Source organism: Myotis lucifugus, unplaced genomic scaffold, assembly GCF_000147115.1.
Source record: "Myotis lucifugus unplaced genomic scaffold, Myoluc2.0 scaffold_0, whole genome shotgun sequence".
In the NCBI taxonomy this organism is placed as follows: domain Eukaryota; kingdom Metazoa; phylum Chordata; class Mammalia; order Chiroptera; family Vespertilionidae; genus Myotis; species Myotis lucifugus.
The window spans coordinates 60,912,065-60,936,407 of NW_005871048.1; the positions used below are offsets into that span (position 1 = coordinate 60,912,065).

The 24,343-nt window shown below is 40.3% G+C and overlaps 1 protein-coding gene across 1 annotated transcript in view; it reads right to left on the reverse strand.

Annotated features, from left to right (window-relative positions):
* Positions 1 to 18,217: 18,217 nt before the first annotated feature.
* The window catches only part of BASP1 (brain abundant membrane attached signal protein 1), a 44,901-nt gene continuing 38,775 nt past the window's right edge, over positions 18,218 to 24,343 (reverse strand). The window contains exon 2 of the mRNA XM_006081491.3: positions 18,218 to 19,801. Coding sequence (XP_006081553.1) covers positions 19,097 to 19,792 — 696 coding nt within the window. The 5' untranslated portion in view covers positions 19,793 to 19,801 and the 3' untranslated portion in view covers positions 18,218 to 19,096. The remainder of the gene's footprint in view (positions 19,802 to 24,343) is intronic.

Below are 24,343 nucleotides of genomic sequence, written 5' to 3' on the forward strand. Positions count from 1 at the left end.
TAACTCATGAAATATTAAGAGAGCACCCTTTTCAGGAAGTGAGAGTCTGAACTTGAGAGACATATAATCTCATTGAGAATGACAACTGCCACGTTCCTAAACCACAGGTATGCATTTCCATAATTTGCAATAATCAGCCACATGCATGCCAAAGCAGTCTCCACCAAACTAACAGCAGCAGACCCGTCTTCTGCCCCACAGCCTTTCCTACTAAACCCAGATCCATAATCAAATGCTAAGAAAATAGATGCCCTAAACCCTGTAACAACAATATGAATGCAAAGGATAAGGAAGTAGGTTCACCCCCAGCAGATATGTGTAAATCAAGTTTGCATATGGAAATTGAGGTGGCTTTGCTTCCTTGCACAACAATATGGTAAAACAAAAGTTAACAGCCCTGGCCCTGTGGCTCACTCAGTTGGTTGGGTATCATCCCTGCAGGGAAGTGTTGCTGCATTGATCGCCAATGTTTCTCTCTCTCCCCCTCTCACCTTCTTCTCTCTCTAAAAATCAGTAATATATACTAGTATATAAATTTTTTTTAAGTTAACAAGCTCTTTGACCCTGAGTTCCACTAGCAGATAGGAGACCATCAATGGCATGCTAGTCTCAGACCTGGCCCAAAGAGGAGGTGGAGATGAAGTAAGATGATAAAGGAACAAAGGGTTTAGAGCAGGAGTGAGCAAAGTCTTGCTGGAAAGGGTCAGATAGTTTTAGGCTTGATGGGCCATTTGGTTGCTGTTGCAACCACCCAGCTCTGCCTTTGCAATATGAAAGCAGCCACAGGCGATCTGTAAGTAAAGGGGTGTGACCATGTCAGGATAAAACTGTATTTATAGGCAGGCAATGAAACTTAAATGCTAGGTAATTTTTTACATGTCACAAAATAGTATTCACTTTTAACCATTTATAAATATGTAAACCATTGTCTGCTCATCAGCAGTGCAATATCAGGCAACAGGCCAGACCTGGCCCCAGGAACATAGTTGGCAGACTTCTGATTCACACAGCATTAAATTTCAAACTCAAGCAGCATCAAAATCACCTGGAGGATGAAAAAAAAAAAAACACTGATCCTGGGCCCCACCCCAGAGTTCCTGATTCCTAAAACAAAAACTACTCAAAGTTCTAATGTGCATTTAAAACCAATTTATTTTAAAGGGATTTTTGGCTGTTGTCTGCCTTTCATATGGTGGTGGCCCTGTATTGGAGTGCTTGGATATTGAGAAAAAAGTAAATATGCTTTCCGGTACCCCATATTGTTTGGTCCAGGTTAGAGCTGTTTCCTTAGTCCAAGGAAAGATTTCATTAAAAACAGCTTGCACTGTGTAAACATACATGCACAGCGTTTCCTTCAGAATGTATTCACTCTGACACAGAAGCATGAAATAGCATATTCATAGTGCTCTGCACAAACACACATGAGCTTTCAGTCAAACACACCAGCGGATGGGGCACCCGTTATCAATCGTAAGAGTGGTAAAATTCCATTCGAGGATATTAACTCTTTCCCTCCATCTGAGTAGCACTTTTTTAGCTGGGAGTACATCATAAAGGAGTGAATTAGAAAGAGGTTAACCTGAAAGAGTTCATTTCCCTCCAGGCCCTGTCAGTCCTTAAAACTGCAGAACTCTTCGGAATTAAAAATACTTCATCGAATAGGAGAGCAGACACCACAATGGACTACACAAGCAGCCGGGCTTTCCACATGAGCTAATGTAATGTTCTCGGGGACTTGGTTTCACGAGGAGGGTGTGTAACATTTCTAAGGAACCGCCCCAGTTGTGATTGTGTCACACCAGTATGTGTACTGTTCTCATGTGGCAATGGCCATCTCAAGTGTTGCTTGTCACCACTCAGCTCCTAATCCTTCGCTTCCATTCAAGAGCTGTTTAGTAGAAACTCTCTTATCTTTCCACTTGCAAGCTTCTCAAAGAAACATGATCAGAGCAAACATGGCTTCAATGAAGGTGGTTGTGTTTTGGGGTTTTGAGGGTTGTCGGAGGTTTTCTGGCAGTTTCTTATTTCTAAACTGTCTTGCTCTCTGTTTGGTGTCACTCGAGATCTTCCAGGGATGTGGTCGTTTTGTTTCAGAAGTCACATAGACGATGGGTGTAGCTTGGTCTCTAATTCAATCTCCAGTGGAAATTATCCCCTCTGTGAATCTCCAAACAGATGGGCTGAAGTCTCTGGATTAGTCCAATTCATCAGTTTATTCTTAGGAAGTATTCAACCTAGCAAGCAGGCGTCTTTAACACCGTTATTACTGAATAATATGCAAAATACTGCCCTGTTAAACATTTTATCTTAGGCTACCTCAGACCTGTAATTAATCTATGACCTCTATTACAATCCTTTAGATACATTTTGCATGTTCATGCAACTGAATAAACATTCAATGTATGCTAATATAGGGTCAACTTAATAGACTGCCGCCCATCAGCCATCTGTGCCATATTGCCATCATTCTTCCTGACATGTAGGAATTACAACTCAACCAGGGGTTCCAGAAATGAATCTAAGAGGTTAATTTTTCATATTTTACTGCCTATAAATTTTATAGAAAAGGAAATTGCGGCCTAGAGATTTTAACTAACTTGCACAATTGAACAATAGTTGCAAGAATTATAACCCAGTTCACACTCTCACTCTGCTTATTTGATCAAATTGAAGAACCATATTGAATATTCAGCCAGATTTCATGTAGGTGGGGGATGTGAGAGAGTGGGGAGTAAATTCTAGTCCTGGGGAGAGAGGGAATATAGATATAGATATAGATATAGATATAGATATAGATATAGATATAGATATAGATATAGATATATAGATAGATATAGGTAGATATATATATATATATAGATAGATAGATATAGATATAGATATTATTATAAATAGTATGAAACAAATTATAAAAGTTAAAGGATGGTGAAAATTATGCATATCTCAAAGAATGCAGAAAGATGAAACAAAATTACATTCTATATGAAAATAAGGCCAAAATTTTTTCTAAAGGGAGAAAAAAGAACTAAGAACAAGAAATTAGTCATATGCTAGTTATATTTATACAACAATATTTAGACTTTTAAAAAAATCCAACCCCATTTTTGTTTTTATTGCAAAACAATATGTGTCCCAGAGTATGTACTCAATAAATGTTTGTTGACTTGAATTTAAATTACTGTAGTTTGGCAAGATTATTTATTTTTCACAGTGCTCTGAGGGGAAAAAAATCATTAAATGGATTTTTAGCCAGCCTTTCATAAATGTCTCCACAGTGTGGCCCCAGTTGATGTTTTTCTTTTGCAAGATTATGTTTTGCTTTTTATCTGTTGTAACTCCCTTCTCTGCTCTTGTACTAAAACTGAAAGTAAGAGGGAACTGCTTGGTTACTATTGTCAAATTACAAAGATTTCAGCAAACACGTTAACTGTCTTGAAGCCAGTGTCTTCAAGGAGCCAGCGGAACCCTGACTTTTATTTGCATAATATTTCTGTTGCTGTTCCATTTAAGCACTTGACACAGAGAAGAACAGAACTTTTGCTTGGACTTCAATTCCATGTTTGCATTTATTTGGAGTTTGCAAATGCTTTGTACATTGTTATAAACAAGAGAAATCTTTGGGGAACTTTAGTACTTTAATTGAACAAATCATTGCAATAACATCTTTCACTGCTGAGTAGATACAAAGATCCATTTAAGATCCTAACAACCTTGAAATTTTTTTAAATGCGGTGTTAAATGCCCTTGAAAAGTTTACATCAGTAAGTCAAACTTCATGAACTCACCACTTTTCCAAATAAAGGACTGTTGTCTCCAAAGGCTTAGACTATGTCTCTGACTCCTTCTCACCCACCGTTCACAAAATTATAACTAACCTACACTACTTCACCTTTGGAAGAGGTTTTCTTCAGCTTTCTTCTTTAGACCTGTCATGTGATCAGTGTGGGGGGAGAGTAGCTGAAGTGATAACTGTCCCTTTTAGGGCAATTTTCCATTTAGTTAAATGCATAGCACTTGTTACCTCTGCCACACACACAATGTGCATAATAATTAAAGTTTAAAATGGGTAGGAGAGGCCATCTGATCCCACCTTCTAAATTTACTGACAAGAAAATTGTGGCCCAGAGAGATTAAAATTCTCTCCTGAGAGGAAGGAAAGAGCCAGAATTAGAAATGAAATTTAATGACTCCCAGATGATTCTTTCCTCCACTATAGCATCATATTGTGCTTCTGCATTGTCACTTAACTTTTTGTTCACCTATGTCTCATCTTGCCTACAAGGTTGTCTTTAGTTCCAAAACTATCCGATGAGCATCATCTCTGTTCTAGGTGTCATCCTAGATGTTGCAAGTAAAAGATAAGTGACACCTACCCTTCCCCCATGAATCTGATGCTTTTGTGGAAACCCAAAATGTTGAAGAAAATCAGGAATCAATACTGATGTTAGTTCATGTGTTTATTTGCCAAATATGTATAATCTCCTTTTCAAATATGTGTTATTTTTACTTCTTTTTCCTGTCCCAGGCATTGTTCTAGGTACAACAGTGAATAAAAATAATAAAATTCTTGCTCTTGTAGAGATAACATTCAATTGAGAGGAAAAGCAGAAAAATTAACAAGTATATGCCAGTTGATGAAAAGTGCTATATAGACAAACAAAGGGTAAGGGGGACAAAAATGATGAGGGCACTGTTACAGCTGGGCCAGAAAGGCCTTTCTGATAAGGTGATCTTGACCTTTGAACCAAGACTCGAAGTAAATGAAACCAACCCAACTGCTCAGCTCATTTCCAGTGGGCCTGTCAGAAGTGCTGAGAGTTGGGAATGAAAAGATGTGAGAATAAGTGCTCTAGGAAATTAGATTCCTTTGGCTTGATTCTAGGTTAGTCTTTTGAAATTATTACTGAGATGAAATTCACATAACATAGAATTAACTATGTTAATGTGTACAATTGAGTGGTATTTTGTACATTCACAATGTTGTGCAACCACCACTGATACCTAGTTCTAAAAAATCATCACCACCCCAAAAGAAACCCCATACCCAGTAGCAGTCACCCCATTCCCACCTCCCACAACACCACCACTGGTAACCACTGACATGCCTTTTGTTTCAATGGATTTATCTACTCTGAATATTTCACATAAATAAAATCAAACAATATGTGAAACCTTTTGTGTTGGATTTCTTTCACTTTCAAAGTTCATTAACATTGTGGCAAATAGCAGTACTTCATTCTTTTTATGGTTGAATAATATTCTATTGTTTGTAAAAACCTCAGTTTATTGATTCATTCATTGATCAACATTGGCCCGTTTCCACCTTTTGACTATTGTGAATAAATGTTCCTATGGATATTTGTACAATTGCTTGAGGACCTGTTTCAAACTTAATTTTTCTTAATCCCCTTCTAATCTGTTCACAAGTCATATTTGAAACTTTGAAAAATGTTTCAAATGACCCCACAGTGATAAAGAGCCAAATTTATTTAAGCCCTTAAATGATGCCTGGCACATCAAAAGCCTTCAACAAATGGTAGTTGTTATTATCAATAACAATTAAAAGAACACTATAATAGCACACAGCTAAATGCAAACTTCATAGAGCATTGGTCCAATCTGGAGGGCAGGACTGAGCAGAGGACCAGATCCTTACGAGGAACCAAGCATTTCACAGCCTGCCCTAAACTCTTCATCTCCTCAGAACACTTCCCAGTGGTTGGAGAAAAATGGCTGGAATTGTTCCCAGCATTCATGTCTTTTATCTGCCATGCTATAAAATATTCACTAGTCCTCAGATTTGACAGTGGACTTGCTCCGGGTTTTGCCCTGAAGTTACACAAACCTTGTTGTGAAAAGCAAATGGAAAGAGATTGTTGGTTTCTGATTATGTACTTGGCATTAAACAAATCTCTAATTTATTTATTTAACATACAACTGCTGACATCACTGCCTGAAGCAATGTCAAGCAGGTCTGATCCCAGCTTGTTTGCCACCCAAAGTCAACACCATTTCAATGAATTGTGACAATAAAAATTTCATTTTTATCTGGAGCCAAATATTTGATCCTTGGTGATCATTCACTCTGTTAGGGTTTTAGAGATGCACTGCCCTAGAGTTTAGGAGAATTTGAGATATTCCTCTTCTTTCTGTGACTTGTTCTGTGACCTCTGAGAGCACACTCCCTGCATCATTCTACTTCCTCATGACATTAAGGTTATTTTATCTGACCCTATGTACCTCTCCAAAGGTGGTAAGACTTATCCTATATTTATGTTTACTTCATCTGATCAATTCCATCCAAGTGGCTATTAGTTGTACAAGAAACTGCTTCATGAAGGCCATATTTAGATTTCTAATGTCAATATGCCTTTTTTTATTTCAGCTAAAGCTTTCCTCGTGTATTATAATATTAATCATGTAGGCGAGAGAGAATTGTGACAACTGGACTAACTCTGCAATTTGCCGAGCCAATGCCAGTTCAATATTAAGGGCCAGTTGTAAGAAATACATGTCTTCCACAAGTAAATAAAACCATTCTTTTCACAATCACCCAGAACTTTGTTCATATACTTTCACTTAGGGCTCCTCAACTTACAGAAACAAATTCTAGCCATTTGTAGTCACTGTATGGCTGTCCACCTTCTCAATGCCTTAGTCTGCAGACAAAGGAAGGTTTCATAGAACTCGCCCCAAACGTTAAAACAGAAAGATAGCCACAAGGGTCCTTCACTATCTCAGAGCTCAGTGACCCAACTGAGGGATCATCACAGTTTAGGCCAAAGTCCAAACCAAACAAATACCATTATAAGCAAAATTTCTCTACAAGAAAAATATTTCCAAACCTTGACACCTTGTTGCCATTGACTCAGTAAACTATGCCATGCAGACAACCAGGAGGCCTCTGAGACACTGAGTCTGTGAAGCCCCAACCTCCCCCTTCCAACCAGAGGTCTTTCAGAGCAAAGATGTGTACCGCTGGTGCCTGTTAATTAATGTTATAATGCTGAATGCATATGAAATGAGCAGGTGACATGTTAGTTGCTGAGCAAATATGTGCAATAACACCCGCCCCCCTTCCTAGAACTTGAAAATTCAAGGAACAGGCAGCTGTCAGCATTGCCAAGAGACTATCAGAAATATTTCAACCCTTTATTTGAAAATATTGAATAGATTGTTCTGAGGGAAAATACCAATCATTTTGTAAGAAGTAGCCATTTTCATTTATTTCAAACTTATCCCACTGTTCGTGTGATTGTCCAAACTATAAATTGTTTCAGGGAAAATACTGTCTTAGTCATTTATATAACCGCACCAGCTAGCACAGCACCTCGTTCTATATTCATTTCTAAAACTGTTCTGTTATTGTTAAACTAAATCTTTAAGGGGCTAATCATGAAATAAGTAAGTAAAAGTAATTACTTCCTGCCCTAGCCAGTTTGGCTCAGTGGGTAGAGCGTTAACCTGTGGACTGAGGGGCCCTGGGTTCGATTCTTGTCAAGGGCATGTACCTTGGTTGCAGGCACATTCCCAGTGGCGGGTGTGCAGGAGGCAGCTGATTGATGTTTCTCTCTCATTGATGTTTCTAACTCTCTATCCCTCTCCCTTCCTCTCTGTAAAAGAAAATCAATAAAATATATTTTTTAAAGTAATTACATCCTAAGAATTTTGCACGGAAGCAACCACAGTCCCACTGAATCTTGTTGAAGGCACTCCTTCCCATCTGGAGTAAGTGGAATGGAGAGGGCCTGGGAGATTTTGGCCACTTTCATTTAGAAAGGCCAAAAGTTTTTTTTCAAGTTCAGTTTCCATGTTGTGCAAACTCCGAGACATGATGTCCTGTATTTGGCTTCTCAATGGAATTGAGGTTTCTCAATGTAATTGCAGTGCTCTCCCTTGAAGTAAATATAATCACATTTCCCTAACTGCAAGAGATCTGCTTGGAATCTTTCTAGGCTAGGATTTCTGAGGCAAAGGATGTTGCCTACAGACATATTTTTCAGATACCAATCCACCCCTTCAGCCATTCTCAGGTTAGTATATCTGACTGACCTTAAGGTAGCCCAGTCCCTCTGGACCTACTGAGAATGGGTAAGGCCTACAGAGAAAAAGCATAGGCTGAACCCACACCAGCAATCCCAAGAAGGGAAGGAGAAGTGGGGGAGCTCCTTTGAAAGTGTGCTGCTATGTTTCCATAAATATAAAGAAAGAAGGAAGGAAGGAAGGAAGGAAGGAAGGAAGGAAGGAAGGAAGGAAGGAAGGAAGGAAGGAAGGAAGGAAGAAAGGAAGGAAGGAAAGAAGAGGAGTGTCAATAGATCTGGTGCTCATTGAACTGTCATAAATAAGGCAAGGCGGGCTATACTTACTTAAAATTTCTGAGAAGGGTTTATTGACACATGGATGACATGGCATGGGTATAGGGACATTTGCTTTAACAATGTTTGACCTGCTCGGCTGGCGTGGCTCAGTGGTTGAGCATCAACCTATGAACCAGGTCATGATTCGATTCCCAGTTGGGGCACATGCCCAGGTTGTGGGCTCGATCCCCAGTGGCAGGCATGCAGGAGGCAGTCAATCAATGATTCTCGCTCATCATTGATGTTTCTATCTCTCTCCTTCCCTTCCTCTCTGAAATCAATAAAAAATATATATATATTTTTAAAAAACAACATCTGACCAAAATTTGACAGTTCCTAAAGAGAGCAATGATTAAATAATTTATACCAGGTATTCCTTAAAAGCACGAGACAACTCAACGTGCCCTCGGTATGGTGTGATCTCTAAGTTATATTGTTAAGTGTAAGAAAACTGTGATGCATTTCAACCTGCACAGTATAAACCCAAGGTCCCGAGGGTGTGAGCATCTCAGTCAAGGAAGAAAAGATTATATTGTCTCTTCTATGACTCCCTACAATCCCATGGCTCTTCTGCCCCACCCTCCAGCCCAGCAAGGACAGAGGGCTGTGACAATCATTCTGTAGTGCTCTCAGACCAGCTCTCTGCATGAGTCTGGGCTACTTCTCCAGTGTGGGAAGCCCTCTACATAGAATTTCTACATGGGAGGAGCCCACAAAGAGTATGTTTCTCCAGGGATCAGTTTACTCCAGGTAAATACCATAGAGCAGTAACAAGAAAAGAGGACTCCTCAGCAAGAAGAGCTGGCTGCAGCAATCCAGTGTTGTAAGACTCAACAGAGAAAAGTAGGTTTCATATTAGGAATTTTCTTGGGTTTCTGCTCATGAGTTTTCATGATAAGAGGGGTGTACTAATGCATTCACAGATTGTATTGTTTGGTCTTCACAAAATATACTTACTATATTTTACTGCTTAAAAGAAAAAGAAAGCATTTCTTTAGAAGAAAAGGCTAATTTTTACTGTTGGAAATGTGCATGGGTATGGCTACCGGAGTGCTTCAGTTCTTAACTGTTTATGATTTTAACTCGGAATGTCTACTTATGAAGGATTTTTCCTCCAGTTATGAGTGATCCAAGATAACAAATATATTTTTCTCAATAGCTAGAAAATGTATACTAAAAACAACTTTGGGAGGTCTAATCTTATTTCATTCTTAGTGCTCCTCTAGTTTTATGGAAAATATGCAAACTCTTTCTTTCAGAAATTACCGTGAGTATAGCAATAATTCTTATTCTCCGCCCTTTCAGGAGATGTCACTCCTGTGCTGCACTGAATGTCATTCAACCCTTCACAGGACCACTGACGCTTGGTGGTTATTGTCCATTCCTTCAACCTGTTTGTTTTCCACTCCCTATATGCACCTACATTCACATGCAAATGTACTTACAGAGACATGCTCTCCACCAACTGCCACCTGTTTGTCCACTTACATACTTAAAATAACCTAAAGGTTGAGTCTAAATCTGCAATACCTCAGTCCAATTTTTCTTTGCTCTTCCTATCTCTAATAAATATGGTGTATTAGCCATACCCTTATCTGAATCCATTATCTATAAATAACAGCCCCTCCCAAACCATATTAGTACGTCTCCAGTAATGTTACCCTTTTAGAGGTCTGATTAACTAGACAAACAACACCTGGAACTCCAGCCATATTTCCAGCACACACATACAAATAACCTCTTGTTTTAAGTTATGATTTTTTTCAGTTAAAGCAGTAAATATATAAACCTTTCATGACCAAAGCATAATTCCTCAAGGCAATAATTGAGTAGCATCTCTCTTGTTCTGTAAGTCAGACTTTTGAAAAACCTAGCCTCTTAAACACAGATATGAAAATAGAAATAAATTAGGCAATAGTGTGGAAAAATCCAGACTAGCAAGTCAGAAAGTATGCTGAATATTATATTCACTTACCAGCTGCTTGCTGAGCGAGCACCAAACATGTTTATGCCCAATACTCATTGCTTTCCCCTTGCACTAATTCAGACAAGAGGAAAAATTACTTTTAAATAAAATGGCAGTGTAACCAAAAACAAGTACGATGTTAGGGCAGATTTAAACTAAAATGCTATCCATAAATCCATGGATAATTAGGATATTAGAAAATAGCATTATAAAAACATATGGATGCTGTAAGGCATCCATTTAAATTGAGATTTCTATAAAGTAAAAAAAAAAAAAAAAGGAAGCCCTGGACGGTTTGGCTCAGTGGATGGAGCGTCGGCCTGTGGACTGAAGGGTCCCAGGTTTGATTCCGGTCAAGGGCATGTACCTTGGTTGCGGGCACGTCCCCAGTGGGGGGCGTGCGGGAGGCAGCTGATTGATGTTTCTCTCTCATCGATGTTTCTAACTCTCTATCCCTCTCCCTTCCTCTCTGTAAAAAATCAATAAAATATATTTAAAAAAAAAAGAAAAAGAAAAAACGTGAACAACTCTTACCAAAGGCCTGGCACTATAAACCCACTCATCCTCACAAGAACCCCCATTTTACAGAAGAGGCTGAGGGTAAGTAAGTCAGGATTATCAAAAATTAGAGTCATAACTCAAACCCAGTGAGTGAAACCCCAGCATCTATTATCAATCACAACATTACAACATCTGCTTTCAGAGCAGGAGAAATGTCTTTTCTTTTCACCTGACAGTGTGTTTTTTTGTAAGGACTTTGAAATCTTAAAATAAGGCATGTGGTGCCTTCCTAAAAACACATCTGGCCTCCTGTCCAAGACTTCATATTTTACATGCAGGCCAGCTTCCCTCCTCTGGTGCATAAGCACACGAGATGATCAGGCAACGATGTCAGCCATCTCTGCAATGGGATTGTAGCATCTCCACTTCCCCAAGTATCTCTCCCATTCACCAATGACACTGCCTAACATGGCACTCCCAGAACACTTGTGGAAATAGCCACATGTTCACAGTGTAAGGTAAATGTGTCTTCAAACTGATTTCTCCCATCCCAATTATTCCACAGCAAAGGGCACCAGAATGATGGGATGTCGTGGTGGTGGTGGTGAATCCTAGATGGTCGTTTGATCACCCACTCTTTACCCCACTGCTAAGGGAGGGATTCCCACCCCAGTGTTATGGGAATGGCACCCAGCACTGGACAGATGAGATCAACAACATTATCTTAGTCATACATACCCACAGCCGAAGGGAGGAGGACACTGCTCCTTGCAGGGCCACACGGGAGTTGAACTTGAAAGCAGAGGAGCAGAGGCTGTGGGAGGTAAGCTTTGTAGCAGCAGGAGGAGGAGGTGGTCCCCATGGGAGGATGTGATGGGCTTGTTTGAACAGATCCATGGGCTGGCAGGGAACTGAAGCTGCTACTCAGAGATGAGCAGGACCAATGCCTGGTCCTCGTGAGAAGATGGTAAAGCAGAGAGGGAGGGAAGCATGCTGTTAGGCCATTCAAGACTCCCCTCCCCATTTTCCCCTAGATGTTGAGGCAACACAGAGTATTGGGGCCAGTTTACTTCCTTGTCCCAGATTCAGCTGAGCTCCCCTCCCACCTCCCAGATGTTGCCATGTGTGCTCTGGAACCAGTGTCACCTTCTACCTGTGCTTTGCATCCTATCCGCCTGTCCAAATTCCCAAATAATCAGTTCTCTTTTATCTCCTTGGTATTCACCTAATCCTTCTCAATTGATTCCTTTACATTAATGTACAGGCTGGGTCAAATCTATCCCATCTAAACGAACAAACAAAAAATTTCCTTTTCTATCTTGACTTTCTATTGCTCTTCTCCATTCAAACCCAGACTTTCAGAAGAGTTTCTAGAAAACTAGGCTCAATCTCCTCACATCCAACTCCTTCCTTGGGTTCCTATAATCTGGTTTCAGCCTCTATCCCTCTAATCTGACAACCCCTATTAAAGTTCCCAGTGCCCCAAGGTTGCATTTTTTTGTTATTTTATTTGACATCTTAGCAACTTTTGTTATACTTTCCATTCTCTTTTCCTGAAACATCTGTTCCTATTACTCTGTTGTCCAGTGCTCTCCCAGCTCCCCTCCTTCACTCGTGTACAACTTCCCAATCTTTGCAGGCTCAGGATCTTTCCTCTAATCATCAAATAAAAGGCTCAGTGCAGGGTGCACTTGTCATTTCATTATCTCCTTGGTCCCCGCAGAGGTGATATCAATCAGGCTCATGGTGTCAATTACCTTCTAAAGGATATAGACTTCCATTTCTGGTCCAGCTCTATCCTTTGAGATCCATGTGGCTACTCAGTCTGTCAACTTCTATGTCTATAAAACACCTCAGATGGAATATATCGAAATATAAAGTCTTGACCTTCCCTCTCAATCCTGATTATTTTTCTCATTCCCAGGGAGAGGGGTAGTGACAATAAAGGCTGGGAAACATTAGGGTATGATGTATGATGGAGGGTTGAGAGAGAAAGTTTCTCTTAGTTTCTGACTCATCAAAATGAATGGGTAACCTTACCATTCACTTGCTATTCTTACAGACAATGGGGCACGGGGGTGGGGAGGGAGATAAGCAAAGTATGGGTACGTTTCAGGTAGATTATATTTGTTCTTCCTGAACAAATAAATAATAAGAGTTCTGCAAAGTCAGAAAGAACAGTACACTTAAAGGGTATTTATGAACTGCACATTAAAGTTGTTTGTAGTTTTCATAGTTCTGGTTCAGTATAAGCAGTTTTTTTGCCTCAGTGTGAAGGTGATGGAAGGGAGAAAAGAAGGCAAAAGGAAGGAAGGGAGATTATCACTTTAAAATTTAATTAACTGACAAAAAAATAGAAAACTTGATGGGAAAGACAAAATGTCCAGAAAACAGAATAAGGAAGGAAATAAAAGACAAAGGCATTGTAATAAAGTTCCACTAACATCAGAAATGTAAGCAGCTATTTTCTGAGGGACTCCAATTAGTTTGTCTCCTAATTATATTATTTTTGGTTTTGTACTTTTACTATTTTGTGTATGTGTTTTATTTTGAAAAGGTAGAATCTGCTCTGAATATCAGAGCAAGTTCCGCTCCTGCACACACACACACACACACACACACACACACACACACACACATCACCCCGTGGGGAATTTGCATACTAGTCAGACTTGGTGTGCTGCCGGGGGTGGTTCCGGCCCAGAGGCAGCTCTATTCTTAGCCCTGCGCCAAGCAGAGTAGCTGAAAACTGTTCACTGCTGCTCCAGACCTTCTCCTCAGCAATTTTAATGGGGTTCACCTGTCAGATCAAATCACCCAACCCTGCGTAACAGGCTCTTATGATCAGACATGCCATCCCCTTCTTTTCACGGCAAATCTCAAAACAGAGCTTTCTGTCAGGAACGTGCCGACATGTAGTCTTTCCCTTCCATTAAGAGGATTGCTGTCCTTTTAAGGGTGGAGGGTTTGGGTTTCCATTTTCCTTCCCCATTCTTTTGATTATCAAAAGTGTATTAGAAGTGGATATATTTTCCCCAAGCTTACTCTCTTAAATCCTGGCCTATACAAGCAAAAGCATATGTGAAGAAAGCAAATATGTTTATCTCTAATTCTAAATTTGCGCAGGTAGCTCCATCATTTTGTCATTTGACCATTTACCTCAGTTAAAACAAAAGAAATGATACATTATATCAGGCCAATTAATTTATAAGTGAATGCTATTAAAGGTGAAATTCCCTGGTCTCAGGAGGAAACTCGGGGGAAACAAACAAAAAAAAAAAACAACTTTAAAGAAAAATGAGGAACAAAGGAAAGAAAGAAAGAAAAATGAGGAACAAAGGTGATATTTGGATCTTGGGAAAATCTGAAGGTCAAGTGTAGAGATGGAGGTATATGATATTGTTATTTAATTTTTTTCTATTTCAATGTGTTCAGTAAAACTCAGTATTCTTTTTCAAGAACATCGGTCTTTTTCAAAAAGATATTCGCTCTAGGAGTTGGCTGAAATATGTATGTGAATGGAAGTGTACAGCTTCAGAATGCAAATTGCTCTTAAAATGAAGACTGAGAAAACCTGGAGAAATGTATGGGACCAATGGTTCCTGGACTTGGAGATTTCATACACTAATAAAATTTCTATCATTAAAAAGACATGAAGCATATAAGCTCATGATAAGGAATAGCTTTTTAAAAAATCAAATATATACCTTAATCAAAAACTTCCTATATTGCCCTTTTTACATTCCCATTAGCAGAAGGTAAAAAAAAAAAAAAAGACATCCTGTCCGAACAGCAATCTCTGACCTAAATATTTAAAATATTAAGTACTTACATACTGGGTTAGACCAAAATTCAAGCAAATTTTGCCTCCTTTTACAAGGATGCATATAAAAGTTCATCTGACTAATCCCACAACTATTATTTGATATATATTCTTTTATATGTTTTTTTATTGATTTCAGAGAGGAAGGGAGAGGGAGAGAGAAATAGAAACATCAATGAAGAGAGCGAATCATTGCCCTGACTGGTTTGGCTCAGTGGATAGAGCGTCGGCCTGAGAACTGAAGGGTCCCAGGTTCAATTCCGGTCAAGGACATGTACCTTGGTTGTGTGCACATCCCCAGCAGGGAGTGTGCAGGAGGCAGCTGAATCAATGTTTCTCTCTCATCAATGTTTCTAACTCTCTATTCCTCTTCTTCTCCCCTCCTCTCTGTAAAAAATCAATAAAATATATTTAAAGAGAGAATAATTGATTTACTGCCTCCTGCACGCCCCCCTCGAGCCCACATCCCGGGCATGTGCCCTTGACTGGAATCACATCCGGACTATCTAGTCCACAGGCCGACACTCTATCCATTAAGCCAAACTGGCTAGGGCTGATATATTCTTAAAATGACCTTCCAAGCATCTAGTTTTCAATATTGTGCCAATTAGTTGAAAATAAAGCTCAAAATAACTGCACTGTTACACTCAAAAAGTGAAATTGAAATCAAAAGAATGAAGATTAACCCCATCAATACTGAGACAGGATGTTGGATAACACCAAAATAGTAAATTGTACGAATAGATTTTCCCCCTCATAAATGATATGAAATTGCTGTGCCCTGTAGGTATAAGGAACAACAAAAAATAGGTGTACCAGAACCATATCTGACAGTGGATCTGTTTTGATGAAGACATTGTTTCAATATTCCTCGATATTTCATTTAATGAAAATTAAGGCTCAGGATGCTTTGTGAAAACAAACTTTGTGTAGTTGCTGGCACCTAATAATTTACCCAACTTAGGCAGCTGAAGAATGTCTAGATCAAGTCCCTGTTGTCCACTAGACCTGGGTCTGGAGACTCTCCAAGAATGGTGAATGGCACGCCTGCATCGTGACCATATGTGACCTCTACCTCACTGGCTAGGGACAGCTGAAGATGTCTTCTCTTAGGGCTGACCCCAGGTAGGGCCATCCTGGGGTGCATGGTGCATCCCAATCCTTAGGGATTTGGGTCCATCCCCATCATGCAGAGCCAGTGTCAGCTACTGGACAGCACCTTCAAGGTGGAAAGACAAAGCTGGTAATGAACAAGCTCATTCCGATTCCTGTTAATTTCCTCCTGTGGTATGCTCACAAGCACTTCGCAGGTGTTAGACCCTGAAACCCCTTTATTCTTCATAGAGATGTATACCTGTGAGTTAGTAGGTCAAATGTGGTGGGTTCCCAAATGATGCTGACTTGCCTGTTAAACACAGCCTACGTATTGCCTTCCCTTCGTTTTAGATCATTCATGAGGAGGGCACAATCTAGGTTAATCCAAAATTAACTTGAATGCCCAACACTGTTTGAACCTATCACCCACACATATGACATTCTCTGTTGAATATACAATTTCAAATTACATCTGTTTTTCTCAGGTGTGGTAATATTAAATGTCATGAGCCATAGTTAGGTTAAAATTCTGATTTAAATATTTTGGTGACCACATTTATGTACTCTTGTTTGAACACCATTCTAATAGTTATAAAAGAGAAAGTATATATAGCTCAGATTTTAATTCTCCTATACCCAACTCAATAATTCTAAGTGTAAATAAACTGAGAAAAATGTCTTAGTTTCATTCATCCTTAAACAGTAATTTACAGCAATAAATGTTAATCCAGGAGGCTGATTTGATTGTTGTAATCACCAAAATGTCTAGTGAATTTTTTTAATTAAAAGAAGTGAATGAAAAGACAGTGGATATATCACTTTACTTACACCAAGCACATTTACTTGCAAGAAGTGCATGCTATTCAAAGTTAGTAACTGTATAAATGTCCTCCATGGTTCACTGAATCTGTTGTCTTCCCACCACCAACCCACCAACACACCCCCAAGCTATTTTATATATGCTGGGACACACCGGTAATAATCTGGACAGTCCTCTGCTGTTTTTCATATCTAAAACAGTTGCTTGGTGGTTTTGTGTTTACATATTTCTCATATGCTGTGCTTTCAAGCATTAAGAGGTCAAATTTATTTCACTATAGAAACAAGAACCAAAAGTTTCAAAAGGTGATCATAGTCATGAATTGAACCCCACAGGTATATCTGCCTAATAATGTTTCACTTCTTCTTTCCCCAGTATTACCCCCTGGCAACGTCTTAGGTATGGTAAGACTGCAGGTCACTCCAAAATTGGAATTTTTGTTCCCCTTTATTTAACCATGTGTAACGTAATGCATAAGAACAATTTCAGATTCATCCTCATCTACTGTATTGCTGAGGTCTCTTTGGGAATAAATTTCTATATAGTGGCCCTTCTCAAATTCTATAGAAAATTCCCTATGTTCACGTATGAAAACTTCCCATGTTAGAATATAAATTGTTTGAATTTATCACTGGGCGATTATTGCCTAGTCCTACTCTCCCCAAAAAACCTGACAATTAACTGATTCAAGCATGAGCAATCTTTACAGTGGCTAGGCTTAAGTTCATGTTTAAATGCTTTATATTCAAGATTTGGTTTCTACTATCCCATTAGAAAAGACCATAATTACTACCAAGATCTAAGTGACAATTCCTTCTTTTCTTACATTAAAGAATTGATGTGCAAGCCTGGCCCCTCCATAAGCCACTGCTTATGCCAATTCTCCTACCCTTTCCCATCTACAGAATCTATGAAACCTGAGCAAACTGAGCAGTTTGGGGGATAAATCAGGGTACAGAGGTGATTATCTGTTAGAACATACATATCCGTCATAATATAAAATTGCCACCAGATATACACACAAACTCAATATTTCAAAAGTTGAAAGGAGTCTTTCCTAAGAGGTCATAGAGCCTTTGCCCTCTTGTAGATAAAGCAGGGAAGTCTGGAGGTTAGAAGTGGCTTAAACACCATACAGGAGTGGCAAAGCCTGGACAGAAACCTGGTCACCATAAAGCCAGCTCTGTGCTTGCTCCCACACTGCTGCTCCTCGCTGCCTGCTCACCACTCGGGGCCCCTTTCCAGGCTCTATCACAAATGAATATGATGAATAAAGGGATACACCACCACGTACATACATACGATGTTTCTGTAAGATCTTAGGACTCTTTTCTTCCCAACCTTCACGATCAAATCTATTGTCACTCGCTTGTTTTATTCAAAGTATTGCTTTTGAAGTAAATTAATCACACCCATACCTCTATAGGGTGCCTACCCATAGACATAGTAGCTTTTCAGTTTATCCTCTTCCAAGATAACGTACTGACACTGATGCAACTAATTTTTAAAACAAGTAATGTTCACAAAAATTTGAGGAGACCATCTTATACTTCTATGCAAATATATTCCAGAAAACGCCGGATACATTGCTCTGTGCTCCCCTGAGGTGACCGAGGAGGAAGGGGTGGCAAAAGAAAACCAATAGTCACCATTACTTCTTTTTAATTGTTTAACTTTATTACTGTTGCACCATTTATACAATTACATATAATTTCAATGCATCCATTGTACATTTTTTTGTTATTTTTTTTAAATTTTTTTCCCATTTTTCCAATGAGTGGTGTGTTGGTGTCTGTGACACAGGATGGAGGAGAAACTGGAACTGCAATGAACGCAGACGTTTTTATTTTTATTTTTTTTTCATTTCCACTGACCAATAAACAGAACTACAGGTGCACCCAACCACGGACATGCATTAACTCGTCATGAGAAATCTAGGGAGGCTAAGTTGGATGAGAGAATGTGTGTTACTCCCAAAAATACCTGGGGAGGAGGCATGGAGTCTTGGCATGGAGATACATGTGGACAGGCTCCGTGGGCTGTCTGAAAGGTGGCATTCATCCACAGACATTTAAAAAATATCAAAAGAAGAAAGGCGGCAAATTAAAAAAAAAGGAAACACAGAAAATACTGCTTTCATAAAGATCTGATTGCCTTTGGGAAGGGCCCTGTGGGCAGAATCAAACGCAACGCTCCCTACTCCCCTTACAGAATTCGGTACCCATCTGAGTTAGCGGCGGAGTACTTTCAGACATTGACCTCGAAACGCCAGGACTGGTTGGTAGAGTTGACTGAAGGTATATTAGATATTTCCCCACAAAAATACTATTTGGATTCTCCCCATCCCCCCTCCCTCCTTTGATGGGACATCTTTTTCATTTCATTTCTTTTTCTTTTTTTTTTTTTCTTGGGCAATACATATCATGACTTCCAATTTGAAACAAGTTAGTATAGGAGAGAGACAGAGAGACAGACAGAGAGAGAGAAACAGGTTGTGTCTAAGCTGTGATCTCTTTTCCCATAGGCTGTCCTTGTTACTCTTTCGCCACCACGGTTTGATCGGAATTCATGGCCGGGGCCTCGGCAGGTTTGACCTCATCTGCGGGGGCTGCGGGGGCTGCGGGGGCCTGGGCCTTGGGCGTGGAGCTGGGTGCTTCCGTGGCTGCTGGGGTCTCCTTGGACGATGGGGCAGCCTCAGTGCTGCTGGGTTTTGAGTCTGAAGCTGGGGCCCCGTCACTTTTCGTTTCCTGCGAGGCAGGAGCCGCGGGAGCCTCAGTCTTTGCGGGTTCCCCTCCCTCCTTGCTCTTGTCATCCACCTTGGTGGCGGTCGCGGGCTCCGCAGGGGCCTCGGCCTCGGGAGCCTTGGGGGCATCGCCTGCGGCGGGGCCCGAGGTGGCCGCCTGCTCCGCTTCCTTCGGGGGCTCCGGCTTCCCCTCGGCCGCTCCCTCCGTCTGCTCAGGCTCTGCCTTCGGAGCATCCGCCTTGGCCGCGTCTGTGTCTTTCTCGGCTTCCTTGTCTTCGGGCTTGTTGGCAGCATCCTGGGCATCCTTCTCCGCCTTCTCCTCCTTGCCCTCCTTCACCCCGGGGGTCTCCGCAGCCGCCTGGGTCTCATTCTCCTTCGGGGTCCCCTCCTCTTCCGTCCCCGCTCCTTCGGCCTTCTTGTCTTTGTCCTTGGCCTTCTCATCATTCACATTGTACCCCTTCTTCTTCTTGCTCAGCTTGCCTCCCATCTTGGAGTTCTGGAACACAACACAAAACAGAACAGAACGGTGTTACTTGTGGCTCTAGACTGAATATCTGTGTGCACCCCCCTCCCTTCCCCTTCAGAGGTTAGGTGCACCCCCTAACCCTCAATGTGATGGCATTCGGAGCTGGGGCCTTTGGTAGGTGCCTAGGCCATGGAGGCGGGGCCCTCATGAAGGGGAGGAGTGCCGGCACAGAAGACACCCCCAGGGCTCCATGCCCGTCCCCAGGTGAGGACACGCGGAGGAGCCAGCCATCTACAATCAGGAAGCAGAGTCTGCCCACACCTTGATCTTGGGACTTCCCAGCCTCCAGAACTGTGAGAAATTAATTCCTATTGTTCAAAAGCCACTCGGTAGATGGTGATTTGTTACAGCAGCCAGAACGGACAAAGAAGCTTTTCAAGTATGAAATCTAAAGGCTTCACTTTACAAAGAGTCCAGAACAGTACACTTTCAAATGATCGGCATGGTGGAGTTTTTACATGCATTTTGCTAAAATTATAAATAAAACAGTGAATGGTAAAAACATAATAAAAATAATAATAATAAGAGCTCAGTTACAGAGTGTCTAGTCACAGCAAGTTGAGGAAATAAGCTGAGGTCAAAGATTCAGTGATTAAAGACTAAGCCTGTCAGTGATAAAGAAGTGGAACAGTATTTGTTTCTTATCTGTCCCCCATGGCCAACTCAAATACCCAATACTGAACGTGTGTACAAAATGGCATTAGCAGCCACTTCAACCATAGCATAGCCAGTAAAAGACTTAGTAGTTTTAAAATGCTTTCCAGAGAAAGGGTACATTTCAATAAAGCACAGTTCAAAAATTTCAAGAAAATAATCTCAAACTACAAACTTCTTTCAAACGCCATTATTCATGCATATCTATATCTATATCTATCTATCTATCTATCTATCTATCTATCTATCTATCTATCTATCTATCTATCTATGCCTAAGTGACTGAATGACCGGTCAACATGACGCGCACTGACAACCAGGGAGCAGACGCTCAAAGCAGGAGCTGCCCACTGGTGGTCAGTGCACTCCCATAGCTAACCTCCCGTGGCCCCTCCCCCTGGCCAGCCACCACCCCCCCCCCATCGGCCCAGATCACTGGCCAGGCCGAGGGACCCCACCCATGCACAAATTCATGCACTGGGCCTCTAGTGTTCATATAAGCACATACATCTTCAAAGAACAAAGTCAAGCAGGATTTGGTCTAGCTCATTAACTAGGACCAGCTAAAGGAAAACTATCCCCCAAGAAACAAAAAATATAGTGTTCCCAGTTACATTTAGGTTGTTAGTTGTGTCAGATTTGTATTCATTGTTTTTCAAAGTGTTTTTTGGATTAAGAGAAATAGTCCCATAGCAATATAAAAGTGTCCTTCATTACCAATGTTCTGATTAGGGTTCAAACTAGATACAGAAGTTCAATGCTCATTAACAGCCTTGTTCACTCAAAGTTAAGTCTCCAACTTCTTAGATATATAGTGCAATATCCTCTTTCATCCCCATAAATAAGTCTGAGAGAGAGAGAGAGTGCGGGCGAGAGAGAGCTTTGACCTGGGCCCTGTCTGATTTGGTTCCAGGTCAGGGTCTACTCCTGACAAAATTATAAAGTACTCTTTGACCAGTCATTTTTAAAAAACCATCATTCATTTAAAAGAGGAAATTTGCTGTTTATTCATTATACTCCTTGAAATTATAATTCATGACAGTTAAATAACCTACATTTATTCTAAAAGTCAGGTGTTGGGTAGGAGAGTGCTAACTGAAGAATTCTGACTTTAGTCAAGACTTGTCTCCCCAGTCTATATGCTAATTTCCTGTCTGGAGAGACTTCAATAGTTGGGGGAGGGGAAAAAAACAATAAACCAAAAGATGTCTAAAATACTAGTTTCTATCCCAAGAAAGACCTTTATTATGGTATCAAAGAATTTCTCTTACATATATTTTTTTTAAAAAGGAGTGATTTTTGGTCATAACTGAGATATGCAGTGTGCTCTATTTGACTTAATCTTTAGCTATTTCTCCCTCAGAAGTGGGAAAATCAGATGTAAAAACAATACAATTAAATCTACCTTTATCCTATAAGCAATCACAAAGGCAATAAATCAAAATATAAAGAGATAAAATAAACTAGATCAGTATTTTAAATTAGTTAGAACTCTTTTATTGAATTCTTAATTAGCCAATATGCACAAATGGTGTTATGTCAAAATAATTTCAGCTCTTATATGTCACAATACCTAAGATATAGAAACCCTGACAGGCCTGCCTTTAGGATGGCCTACCAATTCCATAATAGAAACCCATGCACCAACTTGGAGATCACAGAATAGCAGACAAAGTGTACATTGTGAATGTAACAGGAGTGCGGCGTTATGACACACACAGCATGAAATTCTATATAGCTATCCCAGAGGCTGAAAGTCATGCTGGTTTACAAACCTAAAATCTGCGTTACTAAAATTGGTTTTCTGAAACACGGTTAGGGCCATTTTCTATTCTTTGTTTTAAGCCCATCTGTGATTCCTTTCTGGGTAGGAAATGATTGTATATAATCCAGTTGTAAGTAAGAAAGTGTGTTTCCATTCCTGTTTGCTTTTAAAACACAAAGTTAACCAACACTTCTACCTTTTGCTAGTTTTTTTGTGTTAGTTATAGTGAGGTATCAGAGAAGGGACTTATAGAATTCACCAGAACCCTGAAAAGGCAAGATAGCTGGTTATTTCTCAAGACATGGGTGAAAACCTTGCCTACACCCAAAGGAAATTAAAATTATAATTTCAAATTTATTAACTGTTTCATGGGTTTAGGCACAATCCTAATCCTAAACACAGTTATTTTATTTAATCTCCTCAACAGTACCATAAGGTAGTAAATATCCCATCAGCATCCTCCTTTTACCCAAATGGAAATTCTAGCTGATTTCATGGAGCAGTTCAAGCAAAAGGCTGAGTCCAACAAAATTAGGTGAAGCAGGAAGACACCATCTTGGAGGTCAAAGGGAACTCCACTAAGAAGCTTGCAAATGGGCAGAGTTCTCATCTCAGGAATGTTACCCACCCTGGGTCACAGGGTTGGTACAGATCTGGGGTGACTCAGAACTCAAGATATTGACAAGATAATGATAAAATTCAGAACTTCAGGTACTCTCTATCCCTAAACATTTCATCACCCATTTGCCAGTGCAGCTTTGTATCGTGATCCTTGAGCAATTACAGAGCATGATGGGCACATTTTAATTATTGTTCTCTTTTTATGACTTCTAATTTTGAAAGAAATCAGTTGGTGTAGAAAGTTGGAACTTCTAAGTTTTAAAAAAAATAGCTAAAAAAAAAAAAAAAAGACACAGCAACTAGTAATCCACCCTGGAAATCCCTTAAACCTAAATCTGAGTGACAGGGAAACAACAATCTTTGCGTTTCTCCACATTTTGGCCATTCACTAGCCACTGAGTAGTCCAGCACAAACACCCAGACCCACGCTGATGCACTGAGTTCTGTGTTGATATAATAACTAAAGTAGGACACATCCCCATTTTTACAGAGCTATTGGGATGTGACATTTTAGAAGATTTTTCGAGGAGTTTATAAGTTGGAAGAGAGCTTCAGGCCAGTGATAGGTTTTAAATGCCAACAGCTTAGCTTTGGGAATATCAACACAAGGTCATGGTGACTTTCAAGCACAATAAGAACAAAGATTCATTACCCTCATATAAAGGGGAGAGAGAGAGCTTCTCATTTTGAATAAAGTCTCCCCACCTATTGCTTCTTCTGAAAATCTACTTCTCCTCTGGATACAATCTTTTTTTTTTTTTTTTTTTACTTATAGAAACTGAAGCCAGTAGTCTATCCCACAAGCTTATTTTACACTCACAGAGGCACACAAGAGTGACATTATCCAGCAGAGTAGGATTGACACCTTGACCCCATTCTGCACCAAAGCTCAAGCAACTGTATTATGAATCAGGAAGCCCACCCGAATAATCTCCCTTTCTCCAGTGCTAAGAGAGGAGCCCAATTTGGCAGACGCCAACTGCTATGGTGAGTGGAGCCATTGAGCTGAATTGGTCCTAACTAGTCTCTTTAAAGGACAGACAGTTCTGCCCCTTCCAGGGACGGAGGTTCTCAAATCCTATGACTGCTACCCAGTGACAACACACGGCTCACTCAGCCCCACTGCCTTTGGTTTCAGTCAAGAAAACTGCCAGTATTTTAAGTTATAGGAAGGCACAGCCCTACATACCCAGATAGTGTCTAATCAATATAGAAGTTATTTTTATGGCTTTGCAATGAAATGTGAGCTTTCTGGAAGCTATCATTTACTGTTTCCTTTCTTTAGCCCCTGACATATCACACTTACTAAATAGTCTAGTTGAGTGTAGGTGAGAGAGAAGAGGGGGACACGTTGGATCAAAAGGAGTTTGAGTAGGAGAAACAAGAGCATTGTCATCACCAATTCTAAGATTTCAGTCCTTTGAGGCAGGGCTAGGTAGTAGCATGCCATCAGGCATCCCAGAGATCTGGGT